Source organism: Rhinatrema bivittatum, chromosome 11 (assembly GCF_901001135.1).
Source record: "Rhinatrema bivittatum chromosome 11, aRhiBiv1.1, whole genome shotgun sequence".
In the NCBI taxonomy this organism is placed as follows: Eukaryota; Metazoa; Chordata; class Amphibia; order Gymnophiona; family Rhinatrematidae; genus Rhinatrema; species Rhinatrema bivittatum.
In genome coordinates this window covers 37,420,993-37,447,482 of record NC_042625.1, presented here as the reverse complement: position 1 = coordinate 37,447,482, position 26,490 = coordinate 37,420,993, and the positions used below count along the sequence as shown (strand labels likewise).

Here is a 26,490-nt window from a genome sequence, read left to right as displayed (position 1 = left end):
AACCTTGCCAGAGAGGCGAGCCGCTCTGGACTGTCTGTGCCCCGATGTTCAGCATCATTTAGCCTGCTGAGTAAGGGGCGGGGTGGGAGTCACTCGTCTAGCTGTCGTAAGCCGTATAAATGCTGATTATTCAGGGTTATCTAGCTTACAGGCCAAGCTGCACATTTTACACTCAGAAATTAACGCCTGCCCAAAGGTAGGCGTTAATTTCAGCCGACACAGGGAAAGTGCACAGAAAAGAAGTAAAAACTGCTTTTCTGTGCACCCTCAGACTTAATATCCTGGCGATATTAAGTTGGAGGCCCCAAAAATTAAAAAAAATCTGCCCACGGGTTGGAAAACGGATGCTCAATTTTGCCAGCGTCCATTTTCCGAACCCGTGGCTGTCAGCAGGTTCAACAGACGCCGGTAAAATTAAGCGTCGGCTGTCATACCCGCTGCCAGCCGCCGCTTCTGCCAATAAGGAGGTGCTAGGGACGCGCTAGTGTCCCTAGCACCTCCTTATTGTTCAGAGCTGTGGCAGTTGGAAGGATCCCACTCACAAGATGCATGAATCACTATCAGATTGATTTAAACCCAGATTTTATTTCTTCACTTCTTATGATCCCACCTGATGGGGAAATTCTGTCTCTTTATTTTGGTTTGCATTAACAGATTGTGATGTCTTCTGTAGCCTCTCATAGCATTCTCCAAAATGGATTTGCTTGGTAATTTTTTGGGGAGTCTTTTTTTTTTGCATAACCAGAATGGTCTTAGTTGTCCTATCTTAACACTGTTCCATAGCTCCTGTCCTCATTCCTTGTACCGATAAGCTGCTATGTTTCAAAGGGCTGCCTAGATCCATATGAATATTAGTACTGCCTGGAAGCTGCTGGTCGCCTAGCGGAGGGTTACAAAGTGCAGAAAATTAATGATCATGGAGAGAAACAGCCGAACGGCTCCTAGGGATGGATCCCTGTGTCCCAGAGAGCCAGAGCATGCTAATGAGCACGGCCAGTGACTCTGCATCCGTGGGTGCCGCAGCTCCTCCTCGCTGTTTGCTGCATGCAAATGTAAAAATGGTTTTATTTTAATTTGGCTGCTTATTACTGAATTGTGAACCAGAACATGTGCTGTAATAAACCAGTTCTTGATTAGTTTACAGACTTGACACCTGTTTAGATCTATTTTAAATGACCACTGACTGCTGAATTTTATTTTATTTTTTTAAGTCAGGTCAGTAGAATTAGAGAAGGGGGTAATATTTTGTACATACACACGCACACACACACACATCCATCCCTACTCGTCTGTGTTATATGAAAAGACTGCTACCTCCTGTAGGTCATAATGGACTGTGGTATGGGGTATTCAATTCTCAGGAACACTCGATATCCACAGCCTCATTATCATTTTTCCCGCACATGCTTGATTGATATCCACAGCCTCATTATCATTTTTCCCGCACATGCTTGATTGATATCCACAGCCTTATTATCATTTTTCCCGCACGTGCTTGATTGGCTGTCACAAGGTTCTATGGATACCCATGGGCTTGGCCAGCTCCATGAAGAGCAGTGGCACCTCCTAGGTTTTCAAGCGTTATTGAAACTGCTTGTTTTCATGTTGTCCTAGCTTTTAAGGCTTAACAGAGATCTCCGTTCACAGGGCCAGGTGCACTGAACATGAATAAACTTACCTGTTCAGGTGCAAACCATTACTGGTTGTTTATTATTATTGTTATAACACTTTTTGTAAGCAGCTGTAATAATACATTCATGAACAGAGTCAATTTCTTTGCCGTTTTGTGTAAATGCTGAACACGTGCGTGAAGCATGAAATTGAGGCGTGGTCTATTGTCACATGATGTCCTATGTGGTAGTGTGCTCGCAATAACGAAGGAAAATAACCCTGAAAGGCTGAAATACAGAGAAATCCCCAGATCTGTGCAGTGATCCCGGCGGAAGGAAAGATCACTGAGGATTTATGCAGGTTGTGACTGTCGCCCTTTAGTCTGGAAAATACACCCTCGGTGATGTTGATGTCTCCTGACGAAAGCCAGGGTATACATACATTTACAGCCAAGTTTAAAAGGAGTTAAGGGAGCTATCTGCTTGTCAATTGATTTATTCATCCCATGCAAACCTATAACATTATTTAAAGCCACCAGCAGGAGTTTAAACTCTTGAGTACTTACCAGGCAGAATTATCAGTCCATTTTTTCTTCTCTTTGTTTTGTTTTGGAGGAGGTCAAGGAGAGAAATGCCAGTGGTTTAATTCTGAATCTCAGATTTTGAAAGTTAAAATTATGTAAACCGTTATGATGGTAAATAACTTAATGACGGTATATAAAAACTCTTAAATAAAAATAAATAAATAAAATGATAATTCCACCCCTTAAATGGACGTCATTTACATCCATGCTTGACTTCTGGGACTTTTTAATTAATGCACAGTTTTGTAAGAAATCTCTGGGGCGGGAGACAGCAAAGCTATGACTTGAGGTCAATGTGTGATTCTCTCAATTTTTTTTCCCCTAGCAAAATGGTGGCCTGTCCTTTTACCTTGGTATTTATACTGGCAGTCTCCCTTGTCCCATGTCAGTACGGGCTTCGGTGCTGGGACCTTGACATGTTGTGACCCTAGTAGGAAGCGTTTCTTTGCATGTGCCGTGGAGAAGTAATACGTGCTCTTCTTTGGAACCTGCTAATGAGGCAGTGGTTCGTTTTTATTTAGCGTTTCCTTGTTGCTCTGCGACGCATAAGTTCATGGTTTGAATTACAAATGGTTTGTCAATACCTTTTTTTTTGTCCCCACTGCTCCTATTGCAACACAGTAGTTATCTTTTCAGGAAATGGAGTGACAGTCTGTCTGGGTTGAATAGGAAAACATGCCACACTGGTATCCACTGATTAAAAACTGCCACGGTTTATGTAAGCTATAGCTAAATTTTGCAGAATTGCAGATTTTTGTGGCCCTTAATCTTTGTTCAATGCTGCTACAGTTCTGTAATGCTATTAGGTACATGCAGCACTATACAGATACATTAAAAGTTCCTGCTCCATAGAGCTGGTAATTTAATTGAGAAACACAAACGAGACGTAATTCCTAGCAATCACTTAAGTATGTTTAATGTGAGAGAAGATCAGGAAGCTGTCGGGCGGGAGGGTTTTGGATTTGAAAGCAATCTGGGAGGTGGGGCTTTTAAGTGGGAGCACAGCCAGAAACTGAGCAAGACGCACCAACTCGGGAAGATTGTTCTAGGCCCTGGATACCACAGGACGGGCATCGAGGACTCTGGAGCTGGCAGTGGAGAACAGCGCAGGAGCAGCTTGCCTGACTGAGGGCACAAGGGTGGCCACAGGGTGAGATAACGGAGCTAGCGTGGAGCTGCAGAGAGAATGCACTTGTAGGGGAGCAGTGGTCTGAGCTGAATGCAGAAGCAGACAGGGAGCTAGTTTAGGGCAATGAAAAGAGGGCCAGCATGGTGGTAACGATGCTAGAGGAGCACGGTTTGCATAGCGGAATAAAGTCAGGAGTCTCTCTAAGAATATCTGAAGTCTTAAACGGGCTAGAATTGTTCTATGGCAGAGAACGTGAGATGTTAAAAACTCCATCAGGTCGACTGGAAAGAGTTGGTGTCTTTGTACGAAGGTTTAATACTTGGCAAAATGTAGACTTGCCTCTGCTTCTAACCTTGCTCCAACCTCTGCCCTCTATATCTGTCCCAAATGCACTTGAATTCTGTCATGCTTCTTTTTGTTACTACTTTTGGCCCAAGCATCCATCACCCTCTCAGTAAAGAAATATTTTCTAATTTTTTTATTATTAAATCTTCCTCTTTGCAGCTTCAGATCATGACACCTCATCCTAAATGGAAACTTTCTCCTTCCAGCACTTTATTGAAACCTATTAAATATTTGAATGTTCCTGCCGTATCCCTTCTTTCCTTGCCTCAGTATATTTTGGGGTGTTTTTCAAGACTCTTTTTGTAGAGTTTGTACTGCAGGCCCTGTATAATCTCTTATTGCCCTTCTCTGAACCATAGTAACATAGCAAATGATGGCAGAAAAAGACCAAATTGTCACATCCAGCATGAAACTTCCCCTACTCCAAAGTAACCCCAGCTCCCCCCTCCATGTCTTCACCTGACTTTTCAACCCTTTCTCCCACCGCCCTCCACACCAGTCCAAAGCAAACCCAGAATCTGTCAACATGCTGGCCTCCAACACCACCTCTGCTTGACCATTCTAATCCTGGTCAGCTTCCTCTGTGATCCATGCAACATCCAGGGCCCCTACTGTACCTTATTACCAAATTTTCTAATAATCTGCATAGTTGCCAGGACTAGCGAAGCCATTATCCCAAACATCTGGCTTTCTCATGCTCATTGAAATTTGGGTTTTAATTGTGGTCATTCCATGCAGGTCAACTTAATGCCACCTTGGAAACCCTGTGTAGCCATACTGCTGCTGTCGGGGCTGTAACCGCTGCCCCATGCTGTTTACTCTGCCTGTTTGTGTGAAGGGTGGCGTGGGTGTGAGCCGTTTTGTGCTGCGGCCTAGTTGATGCAGCCTCGTAGGCGAACCTACGAGGCCTAGGCTGGCAACTGGTGAATATGCTGTCTAACGGGACAAAGCTGAGCCTTTGGATGAGGAACTCAAAGGCAACACGCACTGCTAAGCAGGAGACCCGTTGCTGAGGCAAGGTAGTACTGTGAGGCCCTTGCTTAAGTAGGCCTATCAGCCTGATGTCATCGGAGGGTGCCGCTCAGAGGATTCTGCTGCAGGACCTATATAATGTGCGCGTATGCACGCTCGCCTAAGGGACGGCAGGGGGAGCAGCGTCTGGTGGCGTTTTGGGCTGCGCTGGGCAGTATTCGTAGACGGAGGCTGTGTGCTGACCATGGGATGGGTCTGGCCACCTCGGGGTGGGGGGGGGGGGGTGAGTGAGGCGTCTCCTTGGGTCTTCCCGTGAGCCACTGAATGTAACATTTTGGAAGCATTGGCTGTTAAAGTAATCACTGCCACTCACTGCAGGTTACCCCATCATACCACTGCTGTTAGGGTCATAACTGCAGGCTACCCCTAGGTTAACCCCATAACCCGTTGTGCCACTAGCTCATGCTACTACTATCCCTTCACTTTTTGCAAGTAAGGATCTTCTGTGTTTATCTCCTGTTTTGAAGTCTGCTACTGTTTTCGCGTCCACCACTCATTTCAGGAAGGTGATTCTATCCTCTCGATGCCCTTATAGCCTTCAGAACTAAATACAGTACTCAAGGTGGGATTTCACTATACAAAAGCAATATTACTTTTTTTTTTTTCCATACTGATAATACCCCTACTTATACAACCGAGCATACTGCGAGCTTTGTGCATCTTGCTGTATACCATTGCTTAATCTATGCCGGGGCATTTCAACACAAGTAACCTCATTGCATAATTTTCTTCTGGAATCTCTCATAAACTCTTTGTATACAGTCTTTGTTCTCTGAGGGCACGGACTTAATCTCTGCATTATTCCCAGTAGTAACAACTGGCTCTATAAGATCCCCATTAAAAAAGCCTTTAGTTTTTAATTGAATGAGAAGTCCAGCAGAACTCACTCTGATCATCCTGCTTTAATTAATATTGATGAATTTTAAAATGGCTGTTTAAGTCTGGGAGCAAGACTATTATACCAAATTATATTGTGCTGGAAGTTTTATTCTTTCAGAAAAAACCCCCCTCCTAATTGGATTTGTGTGTGAATCCCTGCATTTGAGATGGGAATGAGTTTAAAACAGCATGGCCATTGGAATTCCATTACAAATGCATTAATAACCAAGTGCCCCAATCAAGCATATGTCGTGATGATAAAACCATGTCTTCTGCTATGCCCAAAGCAGATATGGTAAGATCTTAAGATTCATTGTAGCAGATGGGAAAATAATGTAGATTTTATTTTTTTCATTACAGTCTTAAGTTTGATAGCAACAGTAGAACTTCGTGATGTACTGGAAGGTGTCGAAGTAGTAATATAGAAATCTCACCGCATAGGAAAACACCTCTATGGTGGACAGGGACACAGCTCTTCACAGTCAGTGATGGGTGACTACATGATTCTTTAGTTCAGTGTTGGGCTGGAGACACAAAGCACTGAGGTTGCCATGTTGGGCCACTGAATGTGTAGAATTAAGCCAACAAACAAAGTTGTAGATGAGACATTACCAGGCCGATGCAATACCGTGCACTCAGGCTAGCGCACAGGGTTAACCCGCGGTGGGACGTGCGTTTTGGACGCTCTGTCCATAACCCCTTGTGCAGTTAAGGGGATCAGCGCATCCAAACCAGCACGCGGCTAATGGCGCTCATCACATGTAAATGCCGTGTTGATGAGGCTCTTAGCTAGTACCGCCTTATGTGAAAAATAAACGTGAGCCCGATGTGCACATTTTTACTCTCAAAAATTAACGCCAGCCCCGGAACTGGTATCCAAGTCTTGAGAGCCCCAAACATTAACAGGCAGAAAATACTGCTTTTCTGTAGTTCCTTCCGACTTAATATCGTTACGATATCTAAGTCGAAGGAACCGAAAAAAGAAGTGGCGTAAAAAAAAAAAAAAATTCTTTCTGGCGGTCAGGTTGGGGAAAACGGACACTCGTGAAATCGAGCGTCCGTTTTTCCAAACCCACGCGCAGCCACTTCTCCTGGGCGCTCGATGCCGCGGAGGCGCCAGGGACGCACCATTCCCCCCTGGCGCCTCCTTTTTTAACGCAGCGGCTCATTTTCTGCCTACTGCACCACGTGGACGGGTGCAGTAGGCGTGTTACGGAAGCAGGCGCTCCATCACGAGCGCCCGTCTTTCGCGGGCCGACACTGCGTCGGCCCGTGCACGTGTGGCTAGCTTTTGAGAGCTATGCTCACCTGATACAGGCATATGTAGGGCTAGTCCAGACACCAAAACCAGGGGGTCAGTGGCATTGCTTGTCAGAAGGGTCGGTTTGTAGGCTTTTAAGTATTCACAGATTCAGCTTGTGTTCTGTGTGAATTTAAATGAAATTACAGAGTGGTGAAAAGTGTATGCAATCCCAGCTGTCTTTTTTTTTCTTTACGAGGAAAGGATGACGCTTTGAGTACCAGCTGCCAAGTTCCATTGATGAAAATGTTTGCGGTTTGGTGGTTTTTTTGACTAAAAGCTATTATTGCCCTGATCTGCTTCTGATGGAAATATGGAAGGCTTTCAGGTTCAGGAATAGGTTTGGCCATTGATGAATCATAGGTGAAACCCATTAGCTAATTTGTTCCTTAGCATATGAGTACAGGCATTGGCCTGAAATGACCATTCAGATGGGAACTGCTCCCCTGAGCTCCTAAGCCCAACCCTTTTTCTTTTAAATCTGTTATCACATCTGGCTTTTAAGGATGATGAGGAATCCCGTTTGCTGACCTGCCAGATTTAATTTTAGAAGAGAATGGAGGTGGTTTGGCCTGCTAATGGAACCCCTTGGGGGCAGGAGTGTAAAAAATTGATTTTTTTTTTTTTTTTTTGCTGGTACATGCTGGACCAGCTCAGTAAATATGAAATGTGTCTGAAAATTTGGTTGCCCAGTGTGCTGCCAAATGTAAAATAATTCATCTAGGCTGGCCCTGTGGCTCAGAGCTACAACTGGGGCAGATGGGGTTCAGGTGAAACCTCAGTCTGGATGTGCTGGGTGCTCCCAAGGGAGGGGAGGAAAGATTTTATCTTGTAGAAGCAAAAAGATGCTGAAATGGTTCAACTATGAGGGTTCTCTTCAGCCCTTGACCAGAAAGGGATTTTTCCTGCCCACTACAAGCAGTGGGTGGGGGGCGCAGCCTCCCTGGCAACCCGTGCATGCAGTCTAGCGGTTGATCCCCCTCGCAGGCGTGGAGTATGTGGAGATTTGGGGTGAGGGCCCTGTGGTGGGAGGCTAAAGGGAAGGATGGGTCAATACCTTAGCTTCCTGCCTCCCTCCCATATTACTGTAACAGCTCTGCCTACCCTCCCTTGACTAGGGGGTCCCATCCTTTGGTTGTTTGTGTGTTAACTAAATTGTTGCTGGTTGGGTTTCACTCACTTACTATTCTCATACTTGACAATTGTTTCTAATTGATACTTCGTTTGTTTTTGTTTAATGCCTGTACTTATTTGTTCTGTTGCATGAGTTTGTTTGTTTGTAGCTACAGGGGGGCAGGGGGGTATGCAAGCCAAGGGGGGGGGGGAGGGTCTGAGCAGTTCACTGAGTGGAGCGCCAGCCAATGACAGGACAACGAAACCACGACTCAGGCATGGTTGTGGTTTAGCTGTTGCCGGGGCCAGCTTGACCCTGACAGGGTGGTAGCTCAGTTGACCGCTGTTGCTGCCATGGGCTGGCAGCCTTGCTTTCTGAGCAGGGCGGACTGTCTGCCAGTGCCCAGACATGGCAGGCCTTGGGAGCGCAGAAGAGGCTTGCCCTTGCATTACCATGAGTGGGGCGAGAGTTGGGGGAATGAGGAAGCATGCAAGTGAGAGAGGCTCTGCCATCTGGGCTTGATTCTCTCTCTTGTTAAGTAGTTTAATAAAGCCATGGCCTTTATTTTCTACACCCTTAGTGCATCGGGGTGTTTATCCGTGTCCTGTATTATTTGATTGATGAGGGTTAAGGGAGGCTAGGCTAGACTGTTTCTCATTTTAATAGAAATCAGAATCTGAGCATTGTATGGTTTGAAGTTGAGAGTCCTGCTGTAGTGAGCCCAGAAGACCCTATTTCTGTGGAGGGTTGCAGACGGGGGGTAGTTGGGTGATTTTGAAACTGCAGACAGAACCACCCTTAAGCGTTTTTTCTTGCGGGCGCTCCTCATCTGGTTGAGCAGGGAACATTTGGAGTTCATACGTGAGCCAGGGATGCAGCAGGCACTTCAAGCAGTTCCTAACAACTGCAGAGCGGGGAAGCCATTTCCAACCCTGAAATTTTAAGAGAGGAAAAATGCTTTTTGCTGTGAGCCAGCAGCTGAAACTTATTTGGGGTGAGGGAAGGGGAGACGGGCAAAAGACGAACCAAAGGAAAGATGGTTGCCTGCAAGGACATAATTTGTGCTCCTTGGCGTCATCCTTTTTGTCCTTTTCTATGGTTGGGTTTTTTTTTTGTTTTATTTTCTGAAGCTCTGTTGCTTTGCAGCACTCGAGCAGGAAAGAGAAAACTGCACATACTTCAAACAAACGCTACCAGAGAGAGGTTACTCTACTCCCGTATCGGGGTGCCAGCAAAATCGCCGCTGCTGCAGTTTTTCAGCTGCTGGTTTCAAGATTATTTTGACCTGAAATGAGTGAGAAGGAAATTCCTTATTTGTGTTCGGCTTTACGTAATGTAAGCTGCATTCCTTCAGGACTGATCAATGGCTCTTTATGGAAGTGCAGCTCAGGTGGCTCTGGGGAGAGTCACGTCCACGGGTCAAGCTTCCCTGTACTTGGCAGCAGGCAGCAATGTGCCTGGGGGCCTTGTCTCAGTTCTTCTGGAAAGGAGCAAAGAGACCGAAAATTAGGAGGGGAAGCAGCTCGGAGGTCACGCCTTAAGTGTTTCATTACAAAACTGTCAGGCTTAAAGCGCAACCTGGGAAGAAGGCTCTGATCAAAGTGTGTGTGGGTTTTCCTGAAAGTTCGCTTATGTTCTTCTTCTTTTGCTCCATAAGTGAACCAATTAGATGAGTTTGGAAGGCGGCGCCTACGTTGATACTGGAGGAAAGTGCGATCCCTTTTAAGGAACCTTGAACGTTCAGGACCTCAGAGGGTCCCCTTCATGAGATGCTTTGTGGAAGAAATGCTGAAGTCCTGCCTCTGCGTTATTACCTTGGAGCAGCATTGTCAGCTGACTTTCTTCCACCGTTGACCATTTAGTGGCCTGTTAGTCAGGCCCTAGCCATAAACCATAGAGCCCACGCGACTTGAGACACATAACCACCCTCCTTGTGTTCAAAATACACCAAGGGACGCCCCCAGACATTTTAAGAGCAGTCAGATGTTCAATGTTTGTAAAAAGAAAAACCAGCAGTGAGAAGTGAGCAGATTCCCCAAGACCCTCAAAGCCTGTTGCCACTCTCTCTCCAGGATGCTTCTGGACAATTTCCAGCAGGCCGTTGCTACACACTGAGCATTAGTTCTAGTTTTATTTGCTGTTAATTGTATAGATGGATGTCCCCCTCGCCTCTGTTTTGATTCCACTGGTTCATTGTATCGCTCCCGGGCGAATGTTGCAGTTACATTGTAAACCGATGTGATTTGTATTTTTTTACAGGAACGTTGGTATAGAAAAGTTAAAAATAAATAAAGAGCACAGTAGGGGAACTTCTAGGGCAGGCCTAGTTTTCTTTATGGTATGTGAGAACGTCAATGCAAGAGCAGTAGGTGTTGAGGTAGATGTTTGCCTTCCAGGTGTTTTTTTCGCTACCAGGCTTTGCTCAGAAGTGTATGGCTGTGCGTGTGCGTGTCTGCGGTTGTCAAGATTGTTGAGGCAGCTGACTTAGCTGCCTTTTGCCCTAAATCTCTTGTCAAAGATGATTGGCTCGTTTTTCTTTCCATTTCCAATCCTAATTAAATTAGCCCTTTGCATGCCTGCTCATAGCTGATAACCGAGCAGTTTATCAGCAGCGGCTGATCTGTGGTTTAAAGACAAGCTTCCTCTTTTTCCTTGGTTTTGCACGCCAACTGCTGTTTTCAGTTGTAACTTGCATTGGTCTGCGCTGCTCTCGGGAAGGTTAGCAGTGGCTGCTGCCTGTGTTTTTACCTGGGGGATCACATCCTCGTGTTGGCGAAGCGACAGACTCCTTCTAAGAAAGGTTTGTGAATGCTGTACGTTAACAGGTGATAGGGAATTTGAAAGTCGCGGAGATAAATTTTAGCAAGCCACGAAAACTCTCCGGCCGCTTTTCATCCTAAGTGAAACCTGATGACTTTATTTCATTGCATTTTTAGTGGGTTTTTTTTTGGAGGGGGGTGTTTGCATTTTAAAGTCATGGGTGGATAGATAAACATCATGTTACTGGCATCCACTAAAACAAAAAAACATAGGGGGCAGCTGGGGATTCAGTAATTTAACAAAGATGATAGGACTGATGTGTGATGGGGCAAGCATTTAACAGCCATGTGAAGCTTCAATTCTGTTGCTGTGTGAGAAAAGCTGCTGTCCTCCTCCGTAAACTTTTGATATCAAGCAATTTTATATTTTCACACATGTTGTTGTTTCTTAATTTTTCAGTGCTCTTTTTCACAGTATAAATGTTTATACAGTGGAATCTTTACATGCATTTATGTAAGTAAAACCACAGTCATCCTCTCTGGAAGAGTTTTTTTTTTCTTGTTAAGACTGTGAAAGTGAAAGTTCGTCTGGATGCGTGTGTTAAATTGTTGGTAATTGTTAGCATGGTTTGGAAGGATCACCAGCATTACCACAGCAGAAAGAACAGAGGCTGGGTTGATAACCTGTTTGGAAGCTGATGGAGATGCGAGACCTATGTCTCCTCGGTTCTTATGCCTCTGCTTGCAGGTGTCTTGTGCCAAGGCATGCAGAAAAGATCGTACACAGGAATAAATCTCCACAGGACACAAACATCTCTTGAGCCGGCATGCATACATTTTTTCTTATAGATAACATTGCTGAGGGCTGAATGTCTGCAGGTATTTGACTGAGCAATGCAAGAATTCTGTAGACTTCATTTAAGAGGGTATACATTTCCCACTTGCCCTGTTCTCCTAGTTAAGAACGCAAGCTGTTCAACTGACTCACTCCCCATATAGAACCACAGATGGTGCACTTCAGCTGATATTCCTTCTCCATGCTTCCGAGAGATAGCTTAGCCCCGCTGTCTTCATACCGAAAATTATTCCAACAGATTTACCTTCCCAAGTGAAGGGGTGCCAGTGGGGTCCTGTCTACTCGGTTACCTCCAGTAGGGTACCTTCCTCTGCCTACCAGTGGAGTGCTGTGGCTTCTACTCTTTTCCAAGTGAGCCCGATCCTGGGCTGATTTAGTAGTGTTGAGCTTGCATGGGAGATTACTCATAAGCATATCCTTGATCTCGCTTCATATGGCACGATCAGCTCCCTCAGCCTCTTTCTGCTATGTTAAGATTCTTCTCTTCTTCTGAGCAGAATTTCTCAATAGACCTCTCTTCGGGATCTCTGTGTGATGTAATTGGCAGGCTCACTAATGGATCTCCGCTAAGACTGCCAACTGAATCTTTTTTTCACACTCTACGCGACGTAAGGTGTCTGTCTCTCTTCCAAAGGGACTCTCCTTTTCCCTTTAAAATCTCCAAATCCCTGCTCTCCACCTCCCACCCTCCCCTACTGGACAATTACAGCTCTTCTCAATTTAATGGGTGTGCTGGTGACCCCAAAACCCTGTCTGCAGCCATTGAGGAATAAATTTTTAAACATCCATAAAAAAAAAAAAAAAAAAGATTTGAAAAAAAAGTAAATTGCCAAGGGTCCAACAAACCCAGCATCCTGTTTCCAACAGTGGCCAATCAGGATACAGGTATCCAGACATTAAATAGATCCCATGCTACTGATGCCGGTAATAGCAGAGGCCATTCCCTAAGTCAACTTGATTAACAGCAGTTTATGGACTTCTCCTCCAAGAACTTACCCAAACCTTTTTTTAAACCCAACTGCACTAACCACATTGTGATGGAGTGCATGGGAAACTCCCTCAGTCTACCTTAAAGGACCAGGCAGAGATATCCCTCCCCATCCTCCTTGAGAGAGACCCGCAGGGAATCCTGGTAAAGGGAAGAAGCCGTCCCCAGAGCATAAAACCGGAGACCCTAGAAAGGTTAGATAGGCCCTGAGGAGCTGATACGTCTCAAGGTTGATAAAAGAAATTTTCCCTTGCGTAAAGACTTCACTGCGTGAAAATCTCTGTTTTGCCTGAGACTAAGGTGAACTGTTATCGGGTTTTTCTTTGTTTGTACTGCTGTTTTGAAAATACCTGAAGTAAAGGTGCTGCCATTTTTGTTAATCTCACTGTAAATAAAGAGCACTGAAGCACAGCCGGAGTCTGCGTGTGGTGTCCTCTGGCTGTGCGCAAGCCTCTTGCCGCTGGAGCTGCCACACACACATCCTCTGGCAATGAATTCCAGAGCTCAATTGTGCGTGGAGTGAAAAAGAAAGCTTTCAGTAGTGGCCGAGTCGTGCCTTATTTGTTTGCTGAGCGGGCAGATTCATCATTCAGATAGGTGCATGCACTAATAGAAATTGCACAGTTTGTGAAAAATAAGTGTGGAAGTGGCCGAGGGACCTGTAAAACCTGGCCTGTTTCTTGAACATTTAGTTTGACTTCCTTTGGGAAAACAGAACCCTAAAAGGAAGTTAAAACCTCTTTCAACATTTGTTTGCTTTGTAGTGTATCTTATGGTTCATTTATAATACAAAGAAGAATATCTTCTGTGAGATAAACTAAAGAATTGCCCAAGACATTCTGCACGCCAGCTGGCCCTGTACCCTTTCTCTCTCTATACAGCTAGCCAGAAGCTTCAATGAACTTTCCGACATTTCATTTTTAAGTTTTCTCATCAGTCTCTTTGGACTTTGCCAATTTTATTTGGTTCACTTGTTGACTTGAAGGTCCACTGGCGTGTATGATGACATTTTCAGGGGGTTGAAGGTATGTCTATATCTCAGGAAAACAATATTCAAACAGACCTAGCTGGCTAATGAAGGAATTGCCCTGCACAGCACAACAGTTGCCGCTCAAAAAAAAATAAAATAAAAAATCCAAAAACAAATGGGCATTTCTGGAGGCCGACTTGAGCTGGCAGTAAACCACATTGCCTATATTGAATTTTTAGATATCCACGCATAGTGTAACTCCAGCTGCTGATAGTGTGAGGGTACTTTTGTATCCACGTTAGCGAATTGTAAAGAGAAACTACCCAGATTCAAAAGGACCCACGTATCTTTGTCGCTAGACCGCGTAGTGAAAATTGTTGCCCTCCGCCGACTAAGTGTTCTGCTTGTTAGCCCTTCCTCAGACTAGTGCACAACTCATGGCCCATGGTAGAACCTTTGGAAGCCTTTTCCCTTAAAACAAAGTGTGTGTATGTTTTAAATACAGGGTACTTGATGTCTGAAGTAGGCATCACAAAATGTAGCCATTGCAGGATCCGTGAGTGGCATCACAGCAGAATGCATTGATCCTTTTACAATAACATTTTTGGATACTAGAGCTCCATAGTTAGCAGAGCTCTTTCCATCAAATATTTGCCTTGTCTGACAGCTTATGTTGTCAGTAAGGTCATCGCTAAGTAATTAGCCTTATTAAGCAACTCTGTCCTTTGACGTAACCATCACGCTTGGAGCTAGTCTCTCCAAATGGGTTTGTTTTGTGCATACCATGATAAGAGGAAACCTCATACATAAGCCAGGTACTGCCAATGCGCTTCTGAATACTTGCATTCCATACATATAGTATTAGGGATGTAGTGATGCTCTGGACATGAACTGAATTTAAGCATAAAGAAATGAGCTGATAGGTTTCAGAGAGCTCTTAAAGGCAAAAGGGAAGTTTATTAGAACAAGAGGTGCAATTTGTGTCACATGGTGTTGAACTGGGAAATAACCATCTTTGCATTTCTGTGTCTTGCAGCTTTCCTGGTAACATGGTCATGAGTTGACTGATAAGCGAATCTCAGCTGTCCCAGCTCAAGGTCTGGATTTTAGTCGGAAGCGCCTTGTACCTAATTTGCCAGTATGTCCGGATCTACTCAGCCTGTGACCAAGAGCCAGCGGACAACAGAACCACGTTATCCACCACATGCCATGTCCTATCCAATTCAAATAATGCGACCTCATGCGGTAAGTCTTCCTTCTTGCTCTGTTCCTTTGCGCTTCCCCTCTCTCTTGTACTGCTTTATGTCCTAATTGCTGTCTTCATGGCGTGTACTCATTTTGTTGACCAAAGCAAGATAATATTATTTAATGGGGGGGGAGCAAAAACCATAATACAGTAAAATGTGGCTAACTACATTTCTAGAACTGTACAGACGGGGGTGAGAGATTGTGATCCTCAAGGGCCACCAACCAGTTGGGATTTTAGGATATTTCTAATGAATATGCATGAGCTAATTTGCATACAGTAGAGGCAGTGTGTGCAAATTTACCTCATGCATATTTATTGTGAGTATTCTGAAAACCAGACCTAGCAGTGGCACTCCAGGACCGACGTTGTCTTCCCCTGGTATAATTGTTTAATAATTTCTTTATGTATTAGATCCACCATTGCACTGGCAGCCAGTGTAGTGATGATGATTTATTTATTTATTTAACAGTTTTTTATACCGACCTTCATAGTAAATTACCATATCGGATCGGTTTACAGTTTAACAAAGGGAAAAACTAGAGTAACAAATTCAAGTAAAAACGAAAGATAACAATAAGTAGGAATAAGTCAGTTACAATCAACAGGGGGAGAGAACTTGGAAGCTTGCAACAAGCTGGAAAGAAGAAAGGCCGGTAAAAGTATTTTTACCATAGAGTGTACAAGTTAAAACTTAAGAACGGTGCTTTAACCTGAAAGTCTCAGAGTCCATTTATTTATTTATTTTCTTTGAGAAACGGAGTGCCAGACCGGGTAGGAATGAAAGGCCAACTAGTAATTGTCTGGTGGTTCAGGGAAGGCTTGGTGAAAGAGCCAGGTTTTAAGTCTTTTTCTGAAAGTTAAAAGGCAAGGCTCCAGTCTGAGATTTGATGGGATGCTATTCCAGATAGATGGGCCTGCTATTGAAAAGGCTCTGTCTTTGGTTGTAGCGAGGCGTGTGGCTTTAGTGGGGGGAACATTAAGAGTGCCTTTGTAAATGTCTCTAGTTGGTCTGTTAGAGGAGTGGAGTTTGAATGGTATTTCCAGGTCAAGTTGAAGTTGATGATGGATGGTTTTGTGGATTAAGGTGATTGATTTGTATAGAATTCTGAAATTTACTGGTAACCAGTGTAGGTTCCTGAGAATGGGTGAGATGTGTTCGTAGCGGCTGGTACTGGTCAACAATCTTGCTGCCGCATTTTGAATCATCTGCAGAGGTTTGGTAGTGGATTTGGGGAGTCCTAGTAGAAGGGCGCTGCAGTAGTCTATTTTGGCAAACAGTAGCGCTTGGAGGACTGTCCTGAAGTCATGGAAGAATAAGAGTGGTTTAAGTCATTTTAGGACCTGTAATCTGTAGAAGCAATCTTTAGTTGTTGTGTTGACCATTTTCCTTAGGTTTAGTCTATTGTCTAAAATCACCCCAAGATCTCTAACCTGCTTACATGTGATGTGAGAGTTGAGTGGTGATGGTTGGGAGATATTGTTATCATTTGAGGAGATGAGGAGAAGCTCTGTCTTAGAGGCGTTGAGTAGATTGGTGATGGATAGTAGGCAGTTATTCCAATGGGTGAGCGCTTTTGAGATTGATTCTGTTATGGGGATTAGAATCTGTACGTCGTCTGCGTACAGATAATGAATTAGGTTGAGATCTGTTAACAGTTGGCTGAGGGGGAGGAGGTATATGTTGAAGAGGGTTGGGGATAAAGAAGATCCTTGTGGTACGCCAAGATTAGATTTTGTTAGGGGTGACTCTTTATTATTGATTTTGACTTTGTAAGTCCTATTGCTGAGGAAGGACTTGAACCAGTTGTATGCAGATCCGGAGATGCCGATATCTGCTAGGCGATCGGTTGTATGATCTCTAAGAACATAAGAAATTGTCATACTGGGTCAGACCAAGGGTCCATAAAGCCCAGCATCCTGTTTCCAACAGTGGCCAATCCAGGCCATAAGAACCTGGCAAGTACCCAAACACAAAGAAGATCCCATGCTACTGATGCAATTAATAGCAGTGGCTATTCTCTAAGTCAGCTTGATTAATAGCAGGTAATGGACTTCTCCAAGAACTTCTCCAAACCTTTTTTGAACCCAGCTACACTAACTGCCCTAACCACATCCTCTGGCAACAAATTCCAGAGCTTAATTGTGCATTGAGTGAAAAAGAATTTTCTCCTAGGAGAAACAGGATGGTAGTCCTCACACATGGGTGACAGCATGGGATGGAGCCCTGCACTGAAATCTTGTTTCTAGGGACTTTGACTGGCATTCTGAGCATGCCGCTATCCACACGTCCACGCGGGATCCTTCTTCAGTCTCTTCTTTTCTGCGGAGCTGGCTTGCGGTTGTGGAGCTTGTGCTTTTTTCTTTTTTCCTTCGGAAAGTGATTTTCCTGTGCTGGGTCCCTTTCCTTCTCTCCCGGCCTTAGCGGGCCGTGCGGTAAGTTTTTTTGTTTTTTTTTTGTTTTGTTTTTTTGCCTTCTGTGTGGTCTATTCCCAGTAACGGCTAATGAGGTGGAGACTATGAGCAGTATACAAAAAAAAAAGTGAAAACCACACTAGTAGACAATACAGCGCTGATTAAGCTCATGGAACCTTGTCTTAGCTGGCTCAATAGATGAGACTTAGAATAGAGTTGATTTCAACATATTCATCGTTTATTCACAGTTGCTTGAAGAGAAAAAATTTTTGGTTTCCCGACACGGACCGTGTTTCGCCACATGGGCTGTGTCGGGAGGGACAGGAGCCCAAAGGATAAACAATGAGGCCAGTTGTGTAGGCATGATGAATATGTAGTGGAGCCCTGCGGAGGGAAATCAGAAGAGCTTACAGCATTAAAGAGCAAGTGCAGCAGTGTCTCATGAGAGTTATTTTTCAAGTTTAATCCGATATACAAGGGACGCTAGCAAAATTTATTCCAAGTGAAGTAAACACCATAATGGCTCCGCAGGGCTGGTAACGACATCCTCCGGTCTTTGCTGGTCATCGACTGCTCGCCGGCCTTCTTTTCGTCATGGCGTCATCGGGTTTTCATAGATGTCCCCAGTGCCCTCAGACTATATCCCTTATGGATCTGCACGAGGTGTGTATCCTTTGCTTGGGGGCATCGCACAATGTCTGTGGCTGTCGTTTTTGTGACCAGATGATCCCTAAGGGCCGCCATGCTCACCTGGACAAGATGGAGAAGCTGTTCTGGTCCAGGAAATCCAAACCCTCGTCACCGGCATCGGGGGCATCTACGCTGAAGGGGCAAGGAGAACCGATGGACACCGATCCCTCTGTATCCACCCCACCTTTGGGGTCTCTGGTGGAGAAGGATCGGCCTTCATCTGTCTCCTCTTGCTCGAGGACTTTGGAATCATCCCCTTCATCCTTGGTCCTGGAGAAAGACTGGGCCGACCACCGTAGGAAGTCTGAAAACACCGCCACTGGTCTCCATCCTTGCATGGTGCTAGGCTCAGGTTGGCACTGGCGCCTGCTGTGATGCCCCCGAAGTGACCATGTGGTGAGGAGGTATCTCCCTCCATCGAGGCGGGAGTCTGAGGCATTTCCCACTGATTCGAGTGCCAGTTGCTGATTCCCCTCGGGGGATCTTGCTACGCCTTCTCCTCCTCAGGCTGTCCTGTCCTCAGCGGCCCTTGAGGAGAAGCTTGAAGTGCGCTGTTGGCGGTTGTTTGAGCCCTGTTTGGCCCCACCAGTGCCGGAGCTTGCCCCTTCAATGTTGGCACCGCTGCTGGAATGCCTCGAGGCTCTGCATTATCCCCATGCAGCCGATGCCAGTGGCCATGGTGCCATCGATGCCTCAGTGGCCACTGGTGCTGCCTCCTCTCAATGCTATCCCCATTGTGGGGTCCTCTGAGGAGGAGGGGCCGTCGAGGCCCTCTGTTCCACGACTAGCATTACCTGGTCCAGCTCAGAGTCTTTTGGGATCCTCTGTGCTGTTGGGACCAAGCCATTGGGCCTGGGAAAGCCTCCCCCTCAGGTGTCTCTGGGCTATCTTAGCAATGATGATACCCTTATGATCCGTGGGGGGGGATGATATCTCAGTCTTCTTCCAATGACTCCGGTGACCTTCCCTCAGTCTCGTCTCTTCCAGAGGAGTGGCGCCAGTCCCCGCCTGAGGACTTTACCTTTGCTGGTTATGTGCGGGCCATGACTGAGGCCATTCTGTTCCAATTTCTTACAGAGGGGGATGCCAGACACAAGATGCTGGAGGTTCTCCAGTTTGTGGATGCCCCAATGGAGGTGGTGGCGATTCCTGTCCATAAGATTTTCAGGGAGTTGCTCCTTAGAATTTGGGAACACCCCGTCTCTGTGCCTCCGGTGAACAGGAAGGCCTATGCAGTGTATTTGGTCTAGCATGCTATGGGGTTTGAGAGGCCTCAGCGTCCTCACCAGTCGGTTGTGGTGGAAACCGCCCTTAAGAGGGCCAAGTGCTCTCGTACCCACACCTCTGCCCCTCCAAGACTGGAGCACAGGGCACTGGATGCACTGGATAGGAAGGTGTTTCAGGGTGCCATGTTAACGCCTGGATCGCCTCCTACCAGCTTTATATGCTGCAGTATTCTTGGAACCTCTGGAAGCAGATCCAGGAGCTGACAAAGCGCTTGCCTCAGCAGTAGCAGGATGCCTTTTTAGCGGTCGTCCAGCAGGGTCTGGCATGCGATAAGCATGAGGTGCATTCAACTTATGTTTTTGAGATGGTGGCGAGGGTGGCAGCTGCAGGAATTGATGCCCACCGGATGGCCTGGCTTATGGCCTCAGAAATCCACCCAGAGGTGCAGGAGAGGCTCGCAGACCTGCCCTGTACTGGCGACAACATTTTTAGTGACAAGGTGTGGGATGCTGTGTCTCAGTTGAAAGATTATCATGAGACCCTGCAGCATCTCTCGGCCAATACGTCAGACCCACCATCTTCAATCAGGAAATCCTCACATCAGGGCCCAAGGAGGTCGCTCTACCGTAAGAGGAAATACTATCCTCCCACTTCTCACATCTGGGCCCAGCGGGTAGGTTCTAGGAGCTGCTCTAGACAGAAGTAGACCCCCAGACCTCAGCCAGTGCCCTAGACCAGTCCTGCTATGGGGTTTTGACTGGCTGCGAGGGAGCATAAGCCTACTGCCCATACCCTCCAGTCGGGGGCTGACTACTGTTCTTCCTGGCCCATTGGCCCCAGCATTACATCAGACCAGTGGATTCTGCCCATTGTGTGTCAAGGGTACTGGCTAAACTTTCTGGGTGTCCTTCAGACTCTCCCCCGTGCCCCTCGGGGTCAGTCCTTGCATCAGTAAATACTGTTGTCTGAATTTGCCATCCTTGTAATGGCCAGGCCCTCAAACCAGTTCTGCTGAATCAGCAGGGGTGGGGGGTTCTCCCGATATTTCCTGATTTCAAAGAGAACAGGGGGACTCCATCCCATTCTAGACTTGAGAGCCTTGAACAAATTTCTAAAAAGAGAAAAGTTCAAGATGGTTTCTCTGGGCACCCTGATTCCCCTCCTGCAAAGAGGAGATTGGCTTTTCTCCCGCAATCTAAAAAGATGCCTACACCTACATCGAAATCTTCCATGGTCACAGGAAGTATCTGCAGTTTGTGGTCAGTGAGCAATATTTTCAGTAGAGGGTGATGCTGTTCTGCCTGCCTCAGCTCCATGTGTCTTCATCAAGTGGCTGCTATGGTGGGTACGTACCTCCGCAGTTTGGGGGTGCATGTGTTCCCCTACCTGGATGATTGGCTAATCAAGAGCCCCACCCAGGAGGGAGCGGTATGGTCTCTGCACTTGACCGTTCATGTGTTTAGAGTCCCTGGGGTTTATTATCAACTACCTGAAGTCCCATCTCGACCTGTCGCCTCAGTTGAACTTCATTGGTACCAGGTTGGACATGGCTCAGGCCAAAGCATTTCTTCTCCATGATCGGGCACTCACATTGGTGTCCATTGTGGGAATGATCCATCAGAACCAGCAGGTTTCAGCATGCCGCATGCTGTGACTCTTAGGTTACATGGCAGCAACCGTCCATGTTACTCCCTTAGCTCGCTTGCGTATGCACAGTGCTCAGTGGACTTTGTGGTCCCAGTGGCGACAGGCCACCCAGGACCTCCACATCTGAGTTACTTTGCTTCTCCAGGACTCCTTGTCTTGGTAGGAGAGTCTGGCCAACTTGGAGCAGGGGGTGCCTTTTCAAAGACTCCCTACCCAGATTGTGCTCACTATGGATGCGTCCAACCTGGGGTGGGGTGTCCATGTGGAGGGGCTTCACACCAGGGCTTGTGTTCCGCCCAGGAAGTAATGTGTCAGATCAACTTCCTTGAGCTCTGCGCGATCCGGTACATGCTCTGGGCGCTCAGGGATTAGCTGATCAACAGTGTTTCTGATCCAGGCAGACAACCAGATGGCGATGTGGTACATCAACAAACAGGGAGGTACGAGGTCATTCCTCCTGTGCCAAGAAGCCATTCAGATCTGGTCTTCGGCTCTGTCGCAAGGTATGGTGCTTTAGGCCATGTACCTGGCCGGGATAGAGAATGTGGTGGCAGACAGGCTGAGTCAAGCCTTCTGACCCCATGAGTGGTCCCTGAAACAAGAAATGGTAGATCGGATCTTCCACCTCCTGGGAACCCTGGCCATGGATCTGTTCTCAACCCCCTGCAACAGGAAGGTGGATCAGTTCTGCTCCCTGAACAGAATGGATGGCAAACCAGCTTCAGATGCCTTTACCCACCATTGGGGCAAGAGTCTTCTGTACGCATCCTCTGCTTCCCCTGGTGCTGAAGACTCTCTCCTGAAGCTTCGACAGGATAGGGGAACTATGATCCTCATAGCCCCTTGTTGACTGAGGCAGATCTGGTTCCCACTCTTGCGGGATCTCGCACTCTGGGAGTTGATCAGTCTGGGGACGCTGCACCATCCCAACCTCCGAGCCTTGTACCTGATGGCCTGGCTGTTGAGAAGTTTAGCCCCCTACCTCTTGTGTCTCAAGTCTTGGTGGCTTCCAGGAAGTTTTTCACTAGAAAGTCTTATGGCCTGAAGTGGAAGAGGTTTTCGATGTGGTGTGAGCACCGTGGCCTGGATCCGTTCTCCTGTTCTACACCGAAGCTTCTTGATTACCTCCTGCACCTTTCGGATGCTGGCTTAAAGACCAACTCCATTAGGGTGCACCTGAGTGCGATCAGGGCCTACAACCGGGGTGTGGATGGTTCACCCATCTCTGTGCCACCGATTGTGGGGCACCTTTTGCGGAGCCTGCTTCAGCTGAAGTCTCCCCTGCGGTCTCCTCTGTGTCCTGGGACCTCAGTGTAGTGTTGGCTCAGTTCATGAAGGCTCCTTTTGAGCCACTGCATTCTTGTGACCTCAAGTACTTTGACCTGGAAGGCCATGTTTGAGCGCTGACTGTGACCGCAACCAAAGAGTCCGTGAGCTTTCAGGCCTTAGTGATGTGCCCACCCTAAACGAAGTTCTTCCATGATAGGGTGGTTCTGCGTATGCACCCTTCCTGCCTCAGGTGGTGACAGATTTCCATCTTAACCAGTCAATCATCCTGCCCACCTCCTTTTCCCAAGCATCATTCATACCAGGGCGAACGGGCTCTCCACAGTCTGGATTGCAAGAAAGCCTTAGACTTCTACTTGGAGCAGACAGCAGGTCATAGGCAGTCTCCGCAACTCTTCATCTCTTTTGACAAGAAGAGATTAGGAGTTGCGGTTGCTGAGCAGCCAATGTCCAACTGGCTGGCAGATTACATCTCCTCCTTCTGCACCCAGGCTGGACTGCAACTTGAGGGACATGTCGAGGCTCATTCTGTCAGATATGGCAACCTCAGAGGCCCACTTGAGAGCGGTCCCTGTGGACAAGATCTGCAAGGCTGCGACTTGGAGTTCTCACCACACTTTTCCCTCTCACTACTGTCTCAACAGGGATGGCCGGTGCGATAGCAGCTTCGGCCAGTCTGACCTCCAGAATCTTTTTCAACTGTAAAACCCAACTTCCTACCTATGGCCCTTTTTTCGTGTTCAGGCTGTCTCCCTTTGTTACCAACAGCACCACTGTTGTTGTGCCCTTTGGCACATGGTTAGGTGTCTGTTGGTCTTTGTCTTCGGGGATAGCCTGTAGCTAGGGATTCACCCACATATGAGGACTACCATCCTGCTTGTCCTAGGAGAAAGCAGAGTTGCTTACCCGTAACAGGTGTTCTCCTAGGACAGCAGGATGTTAGTCCTCATGAAACCCGCCCGCCACCCCGCAGAGTTGGGTTTCGTTATGTATATTTTATTTTGTCATAATTCTATGTTACTAGACTGAAGAGAAATGACGTTGGATAGTGGCATTTTAGGCATGCTCAGACATAAGTTTTCTGTGCCAGGCTCCATCTGATGATGTCACCCATGTGTAAGGACTAACATCCTGCTGTCCTAGGAGAATACCTGTTATAGGTAAGCAACTCTACTTTCTTTCTGACTTGTTTTAAATGTGCCACTTGCTTATGTCATGGAGAGACCCCTATCCTTCTATTATTTGAAAGAGTAAATAACTGATTCACATTTACCCATTCTAGACCACTCATGATTTATAGACCTCTGTCATATTCCCCCTCAGCCGTCTCTTCTCCAAGCTGAACAGCCCTAACCTCTTTAGCTTTTCTTCATAGGGGAGCCTTTATCATTTGTCATCCTTCTCTGTACCTTCTCCAATATCTTCTTTGAGATGTGGCAACCAGAATTGAACACAGTACTAAATGTGTGGTCTCACCGTGGAGTGATAGAGAGGGTTTATGACCTTTTCCATTTTAATCACCCTTCCCTTCCCTAATAATTCCTAATATTCTGTTTGCTTTTTGACTGCTGCAGGACACTGAGCTGACGATTTCAATCTGTTATACACTATGAAGCCTAGATCTAATATGGAACCTAACATCATGCAACTACAGCATGGGTTATTTTCCTCTATGTATATCACCTTATACTTGTCCACATTAAATTTCATCTGCCATTTGGATGCCCAATCTTCCTGCTTCACACGGTCCTCTCGCAATTTATCACAATCCGCTTGTGATTTAACTACTCTGAATAATTTTTTCATTTGCAAATTTGATCACTTCACTTGTATCCCTTTCCAGATCATTTATAAATATATTGAAAAGCACCAGTCCAAGTACAGATCCCCGAGGCACTCCACTATTTGTTTTTCCACTGAGAACATTTACCATTTAATCCTACTCTGTTTCCTGTCTTTTAACCAATTTGCAATCTTTTTCGTTTTCTTAGAAGCCTTTCATGAGGGACTTTATCAAATGCCTTCTGAAAATCCAAATACCCCACATCTACTGGTTCACCTTTATTCACATGCTTATTCACCCCTTCAAAAAAAGTAGCAGATTTATGAAGCAAGACATCCCGTGGGTAAATCCATGCTGGCTGTGTTCCATTAAATCATGTCTTTCTATATGCTCTGTGATTTTGATCTTTAGAATAGTTTCCATTATTTTTCCTGGCACTGAAGTCAGACTCATCGGTCTATAGTTTCCCAGATTGGTGAGCCTGACTTCAGTGCCGGGAAAATGGAAACTACTATTGAATATCCTAGAGTGGAGTTCTGTACTATTTGTAAAGCATGGAATGAGTTTACTTGTGTTTAGGCCTAATGGCAGTTACAATAAATAACCAAGTCCATTCAATACCAAAGATTGAAGGACAAATCTGAAGTCATGTGCCTCGAATAAAAGTTTGTCTTCTCCAAAGATATAATTTTGTAAAAAAATAAATAAATTTACAATAGTTCTAATTTGTGCTTTCATTAATAAATTTGTATTGATGATCACCCCTAAGTTTCTTACATTCAAGGCCTATGCATCCCGATTGCATAGGCCTTGAAAGTTAAACACAGACGGAATCTTAAATAAGGGAGATTTGTTATTAGTAAGAATAGTTATTTCAGTCTTTTTGACATTGAATTGTCATCTGTTATGAAATATACATTCAGTAGGTGTTGGCTGAATAATGAAACCAAATTGAAAATGTCGGGCCAAGAAAAATTGTATGGAACAAAGAATTGGATGTCATTCGTGTAAACTATAAAGTTTTCGCCAGACATGACAATACCTTGCATAATGGTGAGCGATAAATATTAAATAGTACTGTTAACAGGGATGACGTTTGTGACACTAGTAGCGCTTTTTGCTGACTCTTAAAGACATTTTCTCGACTGATTTTTTTTTTTTTTTTTCAGATTTCATTTCTTGACGCCATGGTGCCGCATTTATTTAGTGTTATTGTGCCAGACACCAGTCGTGATGAACAATTAAAAATTAGCATGTTTCTCCCCACTTTATACGGTATTTTCCCTCTGGAATTTGAGTTATTGTATCTTCTGTTTCGGGAATCTTAACTCCGTCCGCATTTCTTCCGTGTGAGTTTGCAGCTGTCTCGTTTGAATCGTCCATTGACGCCGTGTCATTAGCTTCGTGCTTCAGTCCCTCCTGATGCAGCCTTTGTAGCAAGACATCCGTGTTGGGGGACCGAGACAAACTGTTCCTTGAATAAATGATTTGGAAATACTCCTCAATGAGTCTTAATTCTCATCACTTCTAGAAGGATCCTAGAACTTTTAGCGCTATACTGCGCACATATGGTTTGACACTAATAGTAATGTCATTCCAGTTTGGGACTGTTTTCCTGATTCTGACTTGTTGGGGGTGGTTAGTTAAGTAGGAGGTAAAACCATTTCAGAACTGTACTGGATATTCCATAGCATTGAATTCTAGAGAGTAGTATTGAATGATTTAGCGAGTTGAAGGCCACTGATATGTCAGACATAACCATTACATATTCAACATTCATGTAAAATTCTCTGATTGTATCAAAGCTCGAGAGCAATAGTGTCTCTGTACTGAACCCCTTCCTGAAGCCAAACTGAAACTGGTCAATAGTAACATGTTGGTTATTGAAGGTGGTAAATTGTTTTAAAACAGCTGACTTAATGATCTTTGTCAATGGCAGATTGGATGGAAGCTAGCCAAAACAGATGGGTCGGCATGTGTGGGGTTTTTTTTTGTTTTTTTTAAATATAGGCCTAACTGAGACTTATTTTACTGAGTTTGGCATAATTCCAGCCAATAGAGAGAGGTTAGTGATTCTGGCAGTAGAACTGCAAATATCCTGTTTGGCAGTTGCAGTACAGCAATGGGGCAGTGATTGATTGGACAAAAGAATGAGTTCATTTTTGTAATAATGGAAGGGACATGACTGCTGCTCACAGGCTCATAATAGCCGTCTTCTCTCCCAGCAGCAGGCCTCTGTCTAAAGTCTTCTACAGATGACATGAAGGGGGCAGCTTATATCATGGTTTAACGCAGCCTTGAGATTGGCCAGTAATACAAGTAATGGGCATCCTATATTCTTATGAGTACACTTTATTTACTGGAGCATGCATTGTCAGCCAATCAGTTTCCAGGATTTATACATCCATATTATAATGTACAGAGTTGCTTTGAGCTTCGGAAGACCCAAAAGGATTTTTCAATCTTCGTTCTAGCCATCAGCAGTGTCTCATCTTTTTTTCTTTCAGGGCATTTGTCTTTAAATTCTACATTTTTTTTTTCTCATATTGAAAATGGATGTGCTGTGCACATGCCAGGTCTTTTTTTTAAAACGAGGAGCCCTGTAGTGCCACTTTTTCAGTGATCTTGA

At 45.5% G+C, this 26,490-nt stretch overlaps 1 protein-coding gene across 1 annotated transcript in view; it reads left to right on the top strand.

Annotated features, from left to right (window-relative positions):
- The window catches only part of NCOR2 (nuclear receptor corepressor 2), a 545,866-nt gene that overhangs the window by 103,037 nt on the left and 416,339 nt on the right, over positions 1-26,490 (top strand). The window contains 1 exon segment of the mRNA XM_029571687.1: positions 14,603-14,811. Within this exon segment, the coding sequence (XP_029427547.1) occupies positions 14,707-14,811 (105 nt within the window). The 5' untranslated portion in view covers positions 14,603-14,706.